The 18,007-nt window shown below is 41.5% G+C and overlaps 1 protein-coding gene across 1 annotated transcript in view; it reads right to left on the bottom strand.

Annotated features, from left to right (window-relative positions):
• shisal2a (shisa like 2A) overlaps nucleotides 1–18,007 on the bottom strand; it is a 36,843-nt gene that overhangs the window by 2,496 nt on the left and 16,340 nt on the right. Inside the window, exon 2 of the mRNA XM_043701616.2 lies at nucleotides 10,946–11,103. Within this exon, the coding sequence (XP_043557551.2) occupies nucleotides 10,946–11,103 (158 nt within the window). The remainder of the gene's footprint in view (nucleotides 1–10,945; nucleotides 11,104–18,007) is intronic.

An 18,007-nucleotide genomic window follows, 5' to 3' on the forward strand; every position in this document is an offset into this window, starting at 1 on the left:
ATATGGGCCGGGTGCTGGCAGGTGGGACTAGATTGGGTTGGGATATCTGGTCGGCATGGACGGGTTGGACTGAAGGGTCTGTTTTCATGCTGTACATCTCTATGACTCTATGACCAAGCATGTGAGGTGGAAAACAATGAGGAATGCATTTAAGACATTAAAAAAAGTCAGTAATCAGGTTTAAACAAGGACATGAGGTACTGAGTATGTGACCAAACCTTTGAGGATATCAACACTTAATTTCATCACCCGAGTCAGTACAAGGGCTGATTCGTCAACACTATTTTAGTAGCGTGATCAAAAGACTAACAAGTTCATCATAAGCACAGCAGGAATGTGGGGAGGGCATCAGCTTGAGTTTGACATGTTTAGTTGGCAAAAATTGTATAAATACTAAAGATAGTGAGTGCCATTTTTGGAGTAGTCTGAGCGAGCACGAGGTTGGTAAGTGCTGGTACCGCTACTCTGCTGAGGTTTTAGAACCTTTACTTTTAGAACCTCTAATTAGACTAGGGCTTGGTGTCTTGTTACTCTGTAACTGTGATACTGTAGTAAATGTTTAAATAAATGTGCTAAACCTTTAATGGACAGCTTGTAAGAATTTTATTCCAGGCAACTGAATGATCTCAGGGAAAGAACCAGGGAAGGTTGAGTAGACTTCAGTCGAGAGTCCTCCCTTACCCACTGAAGCTTTCGAGGAGGCTTTGACAATGTCACTTTTAGAGAAGAATGCTGCACAGATACAAATTATATAATATTGAAACATTCAAATATCCCTTACATGATCTTAAGTTAAATGCACAGATATCATTTTATTTTGTATTGTTAATATACAAAATGACATATATATAAAACTATTTATACCATTACGTTATATGTTAAGAGCAAACTTGGCTCAATATTTAAAGATAATGGGTTCTAACAAAAGTTAATGGACCTGAAACTCTATAGATGCTACCTGACCTTCTGTGTATTTCTGGTATTTTCTGTTTATAGTTCAGATTTTCAGCATATACATGATTTACTTTGTCACTGAAAAATTCTATCTTGTGGTCAGAAATCAACATTCAATTCTTAATGGAAAAAATGTTATCTGTGGTTGATAGAGTTTTTACCTCATTGTAATTCATCTTAAATTGCTTGAAAAATAAAGTGCACATTGCTGAGAATAGCTCTAATAGCCTTTGTTATTAGTCTGGTTGATGGTGGTTTTATATGCACTGAGACTTTATGACATTAATAAAAGATACTACAAAAACAAAATAAAGTGCAGATTAACTAAAATTCTCATTAAGCCTTTGATCTTGAAATGATGTTCATGTTTCCAAGCAGGTTGTATCTATTAAAATATTTACAAAAACCTATATCAATGTTTATTCTAACTTGAAAGCCATGGATGTGTACAGGTTTCATGGTGTTTTCAACCATGTAACTGGAAGTAGCTGTCATTGTAGTCTTGATAAAGAATTTGGTAAGTTAATATGATTATTAGTTATGAGGTACAGAGGAAACTTACAACGACACAGCCAGGAATGAAGAACTTTAGCCAGGAGGGCTGACTCTGCATGCTAGGGTTTTTTCTTTGGGATGAAGGGGAGATTTAATTGGGGTGTATCGAATTATGAGGTATTTGGACAGAGTGAATTAGAAGGAACTACATTCATTGTCAAAGAGGGGGCACGGTTTTAAAATAATTGGTAGAAGGAGCACAAGGGAGTTCAAAAGAACTTTTCATCCAAGAGATTACCTGAAAGAATGGCACAGGCAGAAATAATTGTCAAATGTCGAGAACTCTTGGATATTCCCCTGAAGTGCTAGTTGATTAAACTATGGAGCGGAGTAGAAATTAGGTTTAGGCTTTCACGACAGACAATACGGTGTGAAATACTGCTTTCTGTGCCATCAACTGTCAAGATTTGGAGATGCTGGTGTTAGACTGGGGTGGACAAAGTTAAAAATCACTCAACACCAGGTTACAGTCCAACAGGTTTATTTGGAAACACGAGCTTTCGGAGCGTCGCTCCTTCATCAGGTGGTATCAGGACAATCACCTGATGAAGGAGCAGCGTTCCGAAAGCTAGTGCTTCCAAATAAAGCTGTTGGACTATAACCTGGTGTTGTGTGATTTTTAACTATCAACTGTCAATGCTTCAATGTTTCTATGTGTGGAATAGCAGCATATTTGCAAACAGAAATGTGTGGACATATGCACGTGGTGGTGTTACCATGCATTAGTTATTCTTATCGTGGAATTCATGAGTTTGGAAGGTGCTGTTAATGAAATATCAGTGAATTGCTGCAATGCATCTTACAGTTGGTACATGCTGCTGCCATGGTGTATTGGTGGCAGAGAATGAAGGTTTTAGGTGGTGATTGGAATTCCAGTCAAGTGAGCTTCTTTGCCCTGGATGCTTCTGAGCTGCTCAAGTGTTCTTGAGGTTGCATTCACCCAGGCTGTTAATGAGTATTCCAACACACTTGTGAATCGTGCATTGTAGTTAGTATTAATACTTTGGGTGGCTCTCAAACCAGAAATTGTGGGTTTGAACCCCATCTGTGTTGACAGACACCTGGTTGGATTAGGGACCACTTGTGGCATAGTGGTAGTGTCCCTACCCCTGAACCAGATGACCTGGGTTAAAGTCCCACCTATTCTAGATAGAACACAGAACAGTCCAGGCCCTTCAGCCTTCGATGTTGTGCCAACCTTTTATCCTACTCTAACATCAAACTAACCTACATTTCCTTCATTGTACTATCAACCATGTGCCCAGTAAAGAGTCGCTTAAATGTCCCTAATGTATCCGGCTCTACTACCACTGCTGGCAGTGCATTTCATGCATCCACCACTCTCTGTGTAAAGAACCGACCTCTTACATTTCCCCTAAACCTTCCACCAATCACCTTAAAATTATGCTCCTTTATGATAGCCATTTCTGCTCTGGGAATAGGTCTCTGACTATTCTACTCTGTCAATGACTCTCATCATCTTGTTCATCTTTATCAAGTAGCCTCTCACCCTTCTTTGCTCCAATGAGAAAAGCCTTAGCTCCTTCAACCTTTCTTCATAAGATATGCCCTCCAGGCCAGGCAGCATCCTGGTAAATCTCCTCTGCACCCTCTCTAAAGCTTCCACATCCTTCCTATAATGAGGCATCCAGAACTGAACACAATATTCCAAGTGCGGTGTAACCAGGGCTCTATAGAGCTGCTGCATAACCTCGCGGCTCTTAAATTCAACCCCCCTGCTAATGAAAGCCAACATACCTACACCTTCTTAACAACCCTGTCAACTTGGGTGCCAACTTTGAAGGATCTATGGACATGCACCCCAAGATTCCACACTGCCAAGAATCCTGCCTTTAACCCTGTATGTTGTATTCAAATTTGACCTTCCAAAATGAATGACTTCACACTTTTCCAGGTTGAACTCCACCTGCCACTTATCAGCCCAGCTCTGCATCCTGTCAATATCCCATTACAGGTGGAAATGTGTTGCTGGAAAAGCGCAGCAGGTCAGGCAGCATCCAGGGAACAGGAGAATCGACGTTTCGGGCATTAGCCCTTCTTCAGGAATGAGGAAAGTTTGTCCAACAGGCTAAGATAAAAGGTAGGGAGGAGGGACTTGGGGGAGGGGCATCGGAAATGTGATAGGTGGAAAGAGGTCAAGGTGAGGGTGATAGGTCGGACTGGGGTGGGGGCGGAGAGGTCGGGAAGAAGATCTCAGGTTAGGAAGGCGGTGCTGAATTTGATGGATTTGACTGAGACAGGGTGGGGGGAGGGGAAATGAGGAAACTGGTGAAATCCGAGTTCATCCCTTGTGGTTGGAGGGTTCCTAGCCGGAAGATGAGGCGTTCTTCCTCCAACCATCGTTTTGTTGTGGTCTGACGATGGAGGAGTCCAAAGACCTGCATATCCTTGGTGGAGTGGGAGGGGGAATTGAAATGTTGAGCTACAGGGTGGTTGGGTTGGTTGGTCCAGTTTCCTCATTTCCCCTCCCCCCACCCTGTCTCAGTCAAATCCATCAAATTCAGCACCGCCTTCCTAACCTGAGATCTTCTTCCCGACCTCTCCGCCCCCACCCCAGTCCGACCTATCACCCTCACCTTGACCTCTTTCCACCTATCACATTTCCGACGCCCCTCCCCCAAGTCCCTCCTCCCTACCTTTTATCTTAGCCTGCTGGACAAACTTTCCCCATTCCTGAAGAAGGGCTTATGCCCGAAACGTCGATTCTCCTGTTCCCTGGATGCTGCCTGACCTGCTGCGCTTTTCCAGCAACACATTTCCAGCTCTGATCTCCAGCATCTGCAGACCTCACTTTCTCCTCAATATCCCATTACAACCTACAACAGCCCTCCACACTATCCAAAACTCCACCAACCTTCGTGTCAGCGGGAAACTGACTGACTCACCTACTTCCTCATCCAAATAATTTATAAGAATCATAAAGAGCAGAAGTTCCAGAACAGATCCCTGCGGAACACCACTGGTCACTGAGCTCCAGGCTGAATACTTCCCATCTCCTACCACCCTCTGTCTTCTATGGGCCAGCCAATTCTGTATCTAGGCAGTCAGATTTCCCTGTATCCCATGTCTGCTTACTTTCTGAGTGAGCCTACCATGGGAAACCCTATCTAATACCTTGCTGAAATCCATGTAAACCAGATCCACTGCTCTACCTTCATCGATGTGTTTTGTCACATCCTCAAAGAATTAAATAAAGTTTGTCAGGCATGACGTACCCTTCACAAAGCCACGCTAGCTACATCCAATCAAACAATGCTTTTCCAAGTAATCAAAAATCCTGTCTCTCAGAAGACTCTCCAGCAATACGTCCATCACTGACGTAAGACTGACTGGTCTGTAATTCCCAGGATTATCCCTATTCCCTTTCCTGAACACATTTGACACCCTCCAAACATCTGGTACTATTCCAGTGGACAGTAAGGATGCAAAGATTATCGCCAAAGGCGCAGCAATCTCTTCCCTCGCTTCCCGTATAAACCTTGGGTATATCCTGTCTGGCCCAGGGTGCTTACCTATGTTCATGCTTTTCAAAATTTTCAGCACATCCTCCTTCTTAACATCAAATTGTTTGAGCATAACAGCCTGTTTCACACAGTCCTTGCAAACGACAAACTCCCTCTCATTAGTGAATACTGAAGCAAGTTATTCATTCAGGACCTCACCTACTTCCTCTGACTCCAGGCACAAGTCCCCTGCACTATCCTTGATTGGTTCTATCCTCACTCTGGCCATCCTGTTGTTCCTCACATAAGTGTAGAATGCCTTAGGGTTTTCCTTAATCCTACTTGCGAAAGCTTTCTCATGCCCCCTTCTAGCTCTCCTAAGTCCATTCTTCAATTCCTTCCTGGCTACCTTATAACCCGTTAGACCCCTGTGTGATCCTTGCCTCCTCAACCTTAAGTAAGCTTCCTTCTTCCTATTGACTAGATGTTTCGATATCCCTTGTCACCCACGGTTCCTTCATCCTACCATTCCTTCCTTGCCTCAGTGAGACAAACCTATCCAGCACTATCAGCAAGTGCTCCTTAAACAACTTTCTGTTGTGCATTTTCCTGAGAACATCTGTTCCAAATTTCAGCAACCCAGCTCCTGCCTAACAGCATTGTAATTCTCCCTCCCCCAATTAAATACTTTCCCATACCGCATGCTTCCATTCCTCTCCATGAAAAGTCAGGGAGTTATGATTACCATCACTGAAATGATCTCCCACCGAGAGATCTGACACCTGGCCTGGTTCATTGCCAAGCACCAAATCCAATATGGCGTCTAATCGGTCTATTTATATATTGAGTCAGAAATCTTTCCTGGACACTCCTGACAAAAAACTGCTCCATCCAAACCATTTGAACTGAGGAGGTTCCAATCAATATTAGGCAAGTTAAAGTCACCCATGACAACAACCTGTTACTTCTGCACCTTTCCAAAATCTGCCTCCCGACTGTTTTTTATGTATAATAACATCTCTGAACAAGTTGTTAGAAATATATGTTAAATTAAAAATGGCTTTGGGTGGGCCCTCTTATGGCACAGTGGTAGTGCCCCTATCCCCGGACCAGGAGGCAAGGAGTCAAGACCCACCTGTCCCAGGGATGTGTAACAACATTTCTGAATAGGTTGATTAGAAAAATAGGTTAAATAAAAAAAGGCTTTGGGTACTCAACAAACAAGATACTCACAACAGAATGCATAGCCTCCAACTGCTTTTGTATTTATACAACTGGTCCAGTTAGGTTTCAGCCAGACTACTGATGATGGGATATTCAGCAATAACAATACTAGTGAATGTCAAAGGGAGATAATTAGATTGTTGTTCTTGAGATCATCATTATATATCATTTGTGAGGTTTGACAGCTACTTTCCACTCATCAGGGTTAGCCTGGAGGTTATCCAGGTCTTACTGAATACAGGGATGAACTGTTCAGAATTTGAGGATTCGCAAACAGAGTCACAGAGTCATAGATGTCAACGGCACAGGAAAAAAGTCTGCGCTGGACAGAAACCACCACCTAACTATTCTAACTCCATTTTTCAGCACTTGGCCCATAGCCTCATCTACCTTGAGCCCACTGGACGCAGACGTCACACTTAATCCATCACCTTCAGCTTGCTGCCACTCAGCCAATTCTGGCTCCAAATTGGCCGCATTTCCTTGGATCTCATGGATTCTTACTTTGTCCAACAGTGTCCCCATGTGCAACCTTATCAAAAGCCTTTCTGATGTCCAAGCAGACTCATCTACATGCTTGGTCAGATTTTCAAAACATTCAATTAAGTTAGTGAGACATGATTAATATCTTCATCTTCAAATGCAGATTAATTCTGTCCCTCAGAATTGCTTCCAATCATTTCCCTACCACTGAAAGTTACACATGAACAGCCTGTAGTGTTCTGATTTATCCTGTGCTCCATCTTCAATAACAGTACCACACTGGCTACCCTCCAATCCTCTGGCACCTCACCTGTGGCCAGTGTGGAATTGAAAATTATTGCCAGTACCTCCCTTGCCTCATTCAAAATCCTGAGATACATTTCACCTGACCCTGGAGATTTATCCACTTTTAGGCCTGCCAGACAACTCAAAAGCTCCTCTCTCTGTCTATGCTAACTTCATCCCTTGTTATTGCTGTAACAGATTCTCTGATCAATACTGTGAGACCTCCTCCTCTTTTGTGTCCTTTCCTGTCTTCTGTATCTCAACTGGTGCTGGGCATTCTACAATCATCAGTGAACATTCCCATTTCAAGCATCATGATGGAAAGCAGGCATTGAAGTAGCTGAGATCTTTGGGCCTAGTACACCGCCTTGAAAAATTCCTGTAGCAACTTTTAAATTCATTCAAGGGATGAGGGTATCACTGGCTAGACCAACATTTATTGCTCATCCTAGATGCCAGCTAAGAGTCAACTACACTGCTGTGGGACAGGTAAGGATAACAGTTTCCTTCCCTTAAGTGAACTAGATGGATTTTTCTAATAATTGGCAATGGATTCATCATCATCATTAGATTCTTAATTCTAGTTTTTTTGCCAATGAATTCAAATTCCACTATCTCCCACGGTACAATTTGAACCCAGAACAATACTTGGGTATCTGGATTAATAGTTTAGTGATAAGGTCGCTAAGCCATTGCCTCTCTCTTGCCTCCAACTAGCACAAACAGCTTCTTTGTTGTTAGGACTGGCTCAATCACTGGAGATTTTCTTTTTCCCCAGATTCCCATTGGTGCCACAATCAGTCAAATGCTGTTCTTATGTCCACATCAGTCACTCTCTACTCAATTCTGGAACACAGCTCTTTGGTCCAGGTTTGTGCCAAACTGCAATGAATTCAGGAGTCAAATAGCACTGGCAGAGCCAAGCTGAACGAGATGATCAAGTTGATGACACTTATCACTGATGATTAAGAGGAGACTGATGGGAGTGTACTTGCTCACTTTGGACTTGCCTCGCATTTACAGAGATGCCCTAACTAGGAAGATTCCCATATTATCAGGTAGACCCCAGTGTCACAGTTGAACTGGAAGGATTTGACTAACAGTGTGTCCCGGTTGTGAGTATAAATCTTTAGTATTATACATGGGATGTCCTGTTTATGGTCATTCCATGACTACTCTTCACTAACCATCAATCCATGCTGCTTTTGAGTTTTCAAAATTCCCTCAATTCCAGAACAATTCAAAAAGATTTGGAGTTGACAAATCTAACTCTCCTATTGAAAAACAGGAGGAAGACCAAACTAGGAACTTGGAGCATGTTAACCTGAAATCAGGGAAAAAAAAACAAGAACTGTGGATGCTGGAATTCTGAAGATAAAACAGAAATAACTGAAGAAACTCAGCAGGTCTGGCAGCATCTGTGGAGAGAAAGCCAAGTCAATGTTCTGGGCCCAGTGACCCTTCTTCAAAGTTTCTGAATAAAGGTCGCTAGACAAGGAATCAATCCTTTGGAAAATTCTGGAAAATCTTATCAGGGCACTTATGAAATCATATTATGACAAAATAAAGTCAAGGTAGTTTTATGAAAGAAAATTCCTCTTTGACAAATTTCCGAGAGTTTTTGAGGAGGGTAGTTAAAGGTGACCTTTAAAGTTTTAGAGGATATAATAGAAGAATAGTTAAAGGGATCCAGAAGATGTAGTACACTTGGAATGCCTCAAGTCTGCATTGCCATTCAATAGGATCAGGACTGATCTAACATTCTTCACATTGAGTTTCCTGCCTTTTCCCTACAACCCTTGATTCCCCTCCTGATCAAGAATCTACCTCAGTGCTAAAAATATACACACAGGCTTTGCCTCCACAACCCTCTGTGGCAAGGAGTTCCAAAAAATCACAACTCTGAGATGAAATTCCTCATCTCAGTCTTAAATTGACACCCCTTTATTCTGAGGGTGAAAATAAGGACCGCAGATGCTAGAGATTACAGTCAAGATTAGAGTGGTGCTGGAAAAGCACAGCAGGTCAGGGAGCATCTGAGGAGCATTTGAGATTATGCCCCCACTCCTAGACTGTCTCATGATGGGAAACATTGTCTCGGCATTTATCCTGTCAAGCCCCTTAAGAATCTGATATGTTTCAATGAGATCATCCCTCATTCTTCTAAATTTCAATGAGTAGAGTCCCAAACGGATTCACGTTTGCTCCTAAGCCAATCCCTCCACACCAGGGATCAGCCTCGTGAACCTTCTCTGAACTGCCTGTAATGAAATAATATTTATTCATAAATACGGGGACCAAAACTGCAGACAGTTCTCCAAATGTAGTCTTAAACAGCTCCTTGTCCTGTTGCAGTAATACCTCCCTACTAATGTATATAAATTTGTTGATATAAAGCGAGATGAGAACGTGAGCCTTGAAGACAACACCAAGAGGCCATGAGCAGGTTAAATGAGCTACAAGTTGGGAGATGGAATCTCACACGAGGAGGCAGGGAATTATTCATTTTGGTTGCAAGAATAAATAAGAATATTTTTTAAAAATTATAAAAATTGTAAATACTGATGTTCAAAAAGACTTGGGATACCCATACAAGGAACTTAGAAACTGAGCATGTAGGAGCAGCAAACAATAATGAAGGCAAATGAAGGTGATCTCATTGAAACATACAGGATTCTTAAAGAACTTGACAGGATAAGTGCGGAAAGGATATTTCCTCTTGTGGGAGAGTCTAAGGCCAGAGGGCATAGTCTCAGAATAAAGGGATGCCAATTTAAGACTGAGATGAGGAGCAATTTCCTCTCTCAGAGGATTGAGAGTCTTTGGAATTCCTTGCCACAGAGAGCTGTGACAGATGGATTCTTAATCAGTCAGGGAATCAAGGGTGATGAGGTTAGGACAAGAAACTTCATATTCCTGGTTTTTCTTTCGAGCCCAAAATCTATCAATGTCAACCTTGACTATACTCAATAACTGAGCATTCTCTGGGGTAGAGAGTTCCAAAGATTCATAACCTTCTGAGTAAAGAAAATTCCCCTCAAAATCAGTCCAAACAGACCAATCCCTTATCCTGAGACTATAGCATCAGTTCTAAATTTTCTTGCCAGGGGAAAGAATATCTTCTCATCTACCCTGTAAATCTTTCTCAGAATCTTACTTATTCTCCTTAAGTCAACCTTTCCTTCCTCTAAACTCAGTTTCAAGAAACAATCTCGTAAACCCGTGTTGCACTAACTTGACAGCAACTTACATCATTCCTTTTGATATACACACCAGAAAACTACAATGTATTATCAAATTTGATCTCACCAAAACCTTCCACAATTACAGCAGCACTTTCCTACTCTTCTAATTCAACCCCCTCCAAATTAATTTCTCACTTCATTGCAACTGTGGCAGTATAACATTGTTTTTTTATTTTTGGAATATTAATGTTTATATGATTATTGTTACAATATTATTATATTATTTGAATGTGCCAGGATTCACCAATATCCAGTTGTACCCAATCTTTTAAAATGGGAGCTTTCACTATTCATTGGAAATGACTGGCAGGCACAACAATAAACATGGATCCATTGTACAGTCCAAACTTTGAGCACAACAATACAGAAACCTAGGCTGGACTATTAGCAAAAGGTCGCTGATGGGAGTCGCAATGGTCATTATCAAGATAAGTTCCATTGTTTTAAAACTTTAGATATTAAATATTAACACAAACACAACAGTACATTAGCCAAATTCTTAAATAGGACATATTATGGATGTAACTTCTCCTGACATGGTAATTAATAGTTACTGAAGTGATTTACAGAAAGCCAAAATGTCATGAAAGGACAGCAAATAGCTTAGATAAATATTAGGGGGAAATGAAAAAAGTATTTGTATTCTGAGTATAACATTTTGGGACACGTAGCAGGAAAGATGAACACATAAATAATGCATCAGAGATTCTTTAGTATTGATGAATTTATTCTTACTTGTTTGAACTGGAGATGTTGTCAGGTTCTGAAGTCTGAGGCCAGAATCTAATCTCTGAGGATTAGTGCAGAGAAATAAGTAGCACAACACAAAGGCACTGATCACAAATGCCAGTAAAACAAGGGCAGCAATTCCTAATCCCACCATTGCACCTATACTAAACAAAATAAAACAAACATTCAATTATAATTATATTCAAATACATCCCTTGCCTCAAATTAAAACAGAATATTATTTTGTCTAACATGTTCTCTAGTGACAGTAGTCAAATGTATTATCTCAAGAGCTACCTTAAAAAAATGTTAGTTTCAAAGCCATGTCTTTAAAAAAACCTAGAATGGTAGAGAATGATGAAGCAATATAATTAATAATCCAGTAGTGCTTTCAAAACGCATTTAATAAAATTCCATATTAGATGCAGGTTAACTGTTAGGGTTCACAAGATTATTGATGAATTAGCTCAGCAGATTGAAATCCACTTTAATAAACATACTGGCAATAACCAACTTACTTTTACCAAATGCAATTTTTTTCTCTCCATTTTCTTTATCAAGAAAATTAACTACAGTACGATGGCACCTTTATATTGCAGCTCAAGTTGTGTTCTTCTCCTGTACATCATCATTAGTAAATTCAAAGATGAAATTTCTTGGCAGCCAGAATGAAAGATGTTCATATCACCAAAATATTGCAGTTGCAAATGTTTTCTAAGTTTCTTTTGAAAATCTGGTATTTATATAACAAAAGAAAACAATTTGGATTTATACAGCACTTTTCAGAATCTCAAGGCATCTTTAGAGTTAAATAAAAGCTATGGCTTTGATTAATACAGCAACTTTAATATAGAAAAAGGTATAAGGTATACAGCTAATGAATTATGTGACATATAAACACAATTGCAATTCAGCAAACCCAGCAGCCAATTTGAGCATAAAAATACTCTACAGTCACCAAGACATAAATAGCCCGTTAATGTATTTTAGTGGTATCAGTTGATAGATATATATTGGCAGTCATGCTTATCCAAATATTACAGTGTGAGGGGCTTTGAGCAAACAATGACCTATCATAGAAACCGGGTACAAACCTTTACCAGCCACTCAAAGCTAAACAGTGCCCTTCATTACTGAAACCTTCTGTAATTTTAAAGTAAGGATACAGTAAATGGAATATGGTGGAGTGGAGGTATGGTGGTAATGTCACTCGAGTAGTAATCTAGAGACCCAGGCTGATGTTCTGGAGGTCTGGGTCCAAATATCACCATGGTAGCTGGTGAAATTTGAATTCAACAAAATCTGGAATTAAAAGCTAGCCTAATGGTGCCCATGTAACCATTATCAACTGTTGTAAAAACCATCTAGCTCACTCGACCTTTAGGGAAGGAAATCTGCCATCCTTACCCAGTCTGGCCTACATGTGACTTTAATCGAGCAACAATGTAGTTGACTCTTAAAAAAAACTGCTGAAGTAGCCTTGAAAGCCAATTAGTTCAAGGGCAACTGACAATGGGCAGGAAACGTTGGCTTTGTCAATGCTCATGTCCCAAACTGGAATTACATCTTTTACTGCAGGCCTTTGGGCCTTGTGAGACACAGAAATTAATCCTGAATTCACATTAGTCGGCAGAAGGAGTAGCTTAGCAAATTTATAGCAGGCAGCCTCGTTTTTGCCCGAATGTAGGCTTGCAAACTCTTGATGCTGCCAAGAAAACCAAAAGGCCTTTGATAAGGTGCCACACGGGAGGCTGCTGAGCAAGGTGAGGGCCCATGGTGTTCGAGGTGAGCTACTGGTATGGATTAAGGATTGGCTGTCTGACAGAAGGCAGAGAGTTGGGATAAAAGGTTCTTTTTCGGAATGGCAGCCGGTGACAAACGGTGTCCCGCAGGGTTCAGTATTGGGGCCGCAGCTGTTCACATTATATATTAATGATCTGGATGAAGGGACTGGGGGCATTCTAGTGAAGTTTGCCGATGATACAAAGTTAGGTGGACAGGCAGGTAGTACTGAGGAAGTGGGGAGGCTGCAGAAGGAACTAGACAGTTTGGAGGAGTGGTCCAGGAAATGACTGATGGAATTCAATGTGAGCAAATGTGAGGTCTTGCACTTTGGAAAAAAGAATAGAAGCATGGACTACTTTCTAAATGGTGAGAAAATTCGTAAAGTCAAAGTACAGAGGGATCTGTGGGTGTTAGTTGAGGATTCTCTAAAGGTAAACATGCAGGTTGAGTCCGTGATTAAGAAAGCGAATGCAATGTTGTCAATTATCTCAAGAGGATTGGAATATAAAAGCACTGTTGTGCTACTGAGACTTTATAAAGCTCTGGTTTGACCCCATTTGGAGTACTGTGTCCAGTTTTGGTTCCCACACCTCAGGAAGGACATACTGGCACTGGAGCATGTCCAGCGGAGATTCACACGGATGATCCCTGGAATGGTAGATCTAACATACGAGGAACGGCTGAGGATCCTGGGATTGTATTCATTGGAGTTTAGAAGATTAAGGGGAGATCTAAAAGAAACTTACAAGATAATACATGGCTTGGAGAGGGTGGACGCTAGGAAATTGTTTCCGTTAGGCGAGGAGACTAGGACCCATGGACACAGCCTTAGAATTAGAGGGGGTAAATTCAGAACAGAAATGCGGAGACATTTCTTCAGCCAGACAGTGGTGGGCCTGTGGAATTCATTGCCGCGGAGTGCAGTGGAGGCTGTGACGCTAAATGTCTTCAAGGCAGAAATTGATAAATTCTTGATGTCACAAGGAATTAAGGGCTACAGGGAGAATGCGGGTAAGTGGAGTTGAAATGCTCATCAGCCATGATTGAATGGCGGAGCGGACTCGATGGGCTGAATGGCCTTACTTCCGCTCCTATGTCTTATGGTCTTAAAACCAGCAGATCTGCAGCTTTGGCATCAGCAGAAGGTGCTGTTGACCTAGCTTGGCAACCTGAGGGCATCCAGGAATGAAGTATGCTTGAACATGTAAAAATAAAGTGAAATTCAACATGGCTAATGGTGAGAGATCATAATAATCAGCAGGGAAACCTGTCTGGCAGTGCAGGCACAGGGGTGAGGGCATTATTTTCCTGGGGTGAGTGAAAGTCCCTGTGCAGTACCCTTCTCTTTGGGACACTGATAGTACTCTTCAAGCAGGCTACCTCAATGAAGCTCGTGGCCTCTATGGAGTGAGGGTTTAGAGTTCAGTCCACAACATTACAGATGCCAGTGTTCAATCAATCACTCCACAAGAAATGGCTGAAGATATTTAATACTCGAGAAGTCACGGATGTTGACAACATCCCTGTAGCAGTACTGAATATTTGTGCTCCAGAACTAACCACACCTGTAGTCAAGTTCCTCCATTCCAGCTACAACACAAGCATCTACCTGGCAATGCAGCAAACTGGCTTGACCATCAGAAGCATGTCAAATCCAATCCAGTAAATTAACATCCCCTCAGTCTATGCTTAATCAGAAAAGTATTGGAAGGGGACATTGACAATGCTATCAAGTGGCACTTGCAAATTAATAATTTGCTCACTGACGCTCAGGTTGAGTTCCACAAGCAGCATCCAGTTTCTGACCTCACTACAGTCTTTGCATAAATATCGACATAACAGCTGAATTCCAGAAGTGAGGTGAGAGTAACTGCCCTTGACATCAAGACATTATTTAACCCGAGTGTGGCATTAAGGAGCCCCAGCAAAACTTGGGTCAATGAGAATCACTGGGATAACTCTACACAGGTTAGAGTCATACCTAGCACAAAGAAGAGGGCTGTGTTTTGGGGGGTCAGTAATTTCAGGACGTAATTGCAGGAGTTGTTCAGGGTAGTATCCTAATCCTGACTATTTACAACTGTTTCATCAATGACCTTCCCATAGGTTTTGGGAATATGAGTTCAAATTGCAACATGGAAGCTGGTGAAATTTCAATGTGATTAGCAAACCTGGAAAATATTGGTGATTTGAGGATGATTATTGATTGTTGTAAAAATCCATCTGGTCCTTTAAAGAAGGAAATCAGTCAACTTTATCTGTTTTGGCCTATATGTGACTTCAGAACTACACCAATGTGGCTGATTCTTAAATGCCCTTTAAATGACCGAGCAAGTCACTCTGATCAATGGCAATTACGAATGGACAGAAAATGCCCATATCCCAATGAAACAATGAGGAAAAACAAAATACATCCACGAATGAGGATACTCACTGATGCTCACGCAGTATTCAATATCACTCAGAACACCTTGGCTACGTAGCAGGACCTGAACAATATTCAGGCCTGAATGGTAAGTGCCTAGAAATGACCTCCTCCAAATAGAGAGAATCTAACAATCTTCCCTTGATAGCATGAGAACTTGGGCCCTGAAATAAACAAGTATTTTCAGCATTGTACATTGAATTGAAATATGAAAAATGAAATGCACTGAAGTAACAGTCCTGGATCATAGTTAAACACACTTCAAGCAGTCCTCAACTGAAATACCAGGCAGTTGGAGCAAAAGACGTTTTTGGGGGTGGTTTTGGAATTTGACCGAGATTATGAGCCATTCTTTGATAGACTATAGAATGAAGTTCAGAAAGATAAGACTAAGTTAAAAACAGTCCAGAGTAAATGAGATGACAGAATCCAAGTGTGAGCCTTACAGCTGAATTTAAAAAAAATACAAGAAATTAAGGGGACAAATTGAAAAGTTACAAAGGAAAAGCAACAGCTTGTATCCACAGTCTTAGTGAGAATAGAATGCATGTGATGAGAAAAGCTAGGAAAAGAAACAAAGAAAATACTGAAACAAAACACTGAGTTATGAGAAGGGGAGTACCAGAATGAGGAGGAAACTAGATGGTGCAAAGAGCGCTCTGAGAGAGTTAATTTTGTAACCAGCTGTTGCCTCCCCTGAAATATACCAGATCCTTTGTACAATCAAATTCAGACAAGTCTAGACAGAGGTTGGACAACATGAAGCAAAAATATATCACTGCTAGTGAAAGGAGCCATCTTGATACATGCTGGAATGGTGAGAGGAGCTTCCTTGGCAATTTGAGGTTATACTGGGACAGCTTTGGCAAAAGTAAGCACTCCTCTAAGTCACCTTCCCTTTACAGTGAAGCAGAACCACATCAGCCATGGCAAAACCTTAAGGACTGTCACACCCCTTTTGCCACCTGAGGGCATGGCCCGTAGGGGAAGAACTGAGGATTACATTACATATGAGCTCCAGTATCCTCCTTCTCATACAAAATGGGAACTGATTAAGAGCTCACACCTAGAACAGGAGAATGGTGACTTTAAACTGACCTTCCTCGCTGCATGCTCCCTAAATTTAAGAGAGCTGAACCAGGATCTGTGGTCGAAAGCTCATTCAAAGAACTAAACGATAACAGAAGTAGGGTAATGGGGAAAGAGGATAATGATTAACTTGCATCAAATAAACCGACAGAAAAAGCCCCAGTGCATTTGCAGAGAGCTTCATTGTTATTACTGGAAGCTCCAGTTACATAGAGTTAGATCTAGTTAGTTAGAATATTGTGACTCCTCAAGTTTCACTTTCTGAACAAGCTCAAGACTGTACCACAGTCCTTAGCTATTTACAACAACAACACTGGGAAGACTCGATCTGTGTTATGCTAACACAGGTTGAAGTCAGGTTTATAATAATCTCACTCAAACACCAACAAGGGCTAAAATAAACCACTCACCCAGTCTGAAGTCGGGACCATCCAAGAACCCTGTGCAAAGATGGGGTTCTCAAATTCACTGTTTCCATTACAATTGGTTGCGTCACGATGATTGACTGTCGTAATAAGCCTGGAGTGCAGCTATCTCCTTCTCATCCTCTGAGACAGAAGAGTCCCAATCCAGTTCACAAAATCATTAGAGTGCAGTAGGAGGGCATTCAGCCTGTCCTCTATGCACTGGCTCCATTATATATTGCTGATCTCCTGCCATTTCCCCATATCCCTGGACGCCATTACTATCCAAATAATTATCCAATACTCTCTGAAGATGCTTCAATTGAACCTGCTTTCATCACATTCCCAGAGAATGCATTCCATGCTCTAACAACTCACTGTGTGAAAATTTGCTTTGTTTGTGCAACACTTTAAATTCATGCCCTCTTGTTCTTGTTTCTTTTACAAGCAGAAACAGCTTCACCCTACCTATTCTGACCAGCTCACTCATGATTTTGAAAACTTCAATCCATCTCATCTCAGCTTTCTTCTCTCCAGGGAGAACAGATTCAACTTCTTTGATCTTAGGGTTCTCATACCTGGAACGACTCTAGTAAATCATTTAGAGTCATAGAGATGTACAGCATGAAATCAGACCCTTCGGTCCAACTCGTCCATGCCAATCAAATAGCCTGATCTAATCTAGTCCCATTTGCCAGCACTTGGCCCATATCCCTCTAAATCATTCCTATTCAAATACCCATCCAGATGCCTTTTAAATGGTATAATTGTACCAGCCGCCACCACTTCCTCTGGCAGCTCATTCCATTCACACACCACCCTCTGCGTGAAAATGTTGCCCCTTAGGTCCCTTTAAATCTTTTCCCTCTCACCTTAAACCTATGTCCTCTAGTTCTGGATTCCCCCAGCCCAGGGAAAAGACCTTGTCTATTTACCCTATCCATGCCCCTCATGATTTTATAAACCTCTATAAGGTCACCCCTCAGCCTCTGACACTCCAGGGAAAACAGCCCCAGCCTATTCAGCCTCTCCCTACAGCTCAAATCCTCCAAACCTGGCAACATCCTTGTAAATCTTTTCTGAACCCTTTCAAGTTTCACAATATCCTTCTGATAAGAAGGAGACCAGAATTGCATGCAATATTCCAACAGTGGCCTCGCCAATGTCCTTTACAGCCACAACATGACCTCCCAACTCCTGTACTCAATACTCTGACCAATAAAAGAAAGCATACCAAATGCCGCCTTCACTATCTTATCTACCTGCGACTCTACTTTCAAGGAACTATGAACCTGCACTCCAAGGTCTCTTTGTTCAGCAACACTCCAATAAGCATATAAGTCCTGCTCTGATTTGCTTTCCCAA

The sequence above is a fragment of the Chiloscyllium plagiosum genome, unplaced genomic scaffold (assembly GCF_037043375.1).
Source record: "Chiloscyllium plagiosum isolate Xiang-an unplaced genomic scaffold, Cpla_swu_hap1 HiC_scaffold_1, whole genome shotgun sequence".
Taxonomy (NCBI): Eukaryota; Metazoa; Chordata; class Chondrichthyes; order Orectolobiformes; family Hemiscylliidae; genus Chiloscyllium; species Chiloscyllium plagiosum.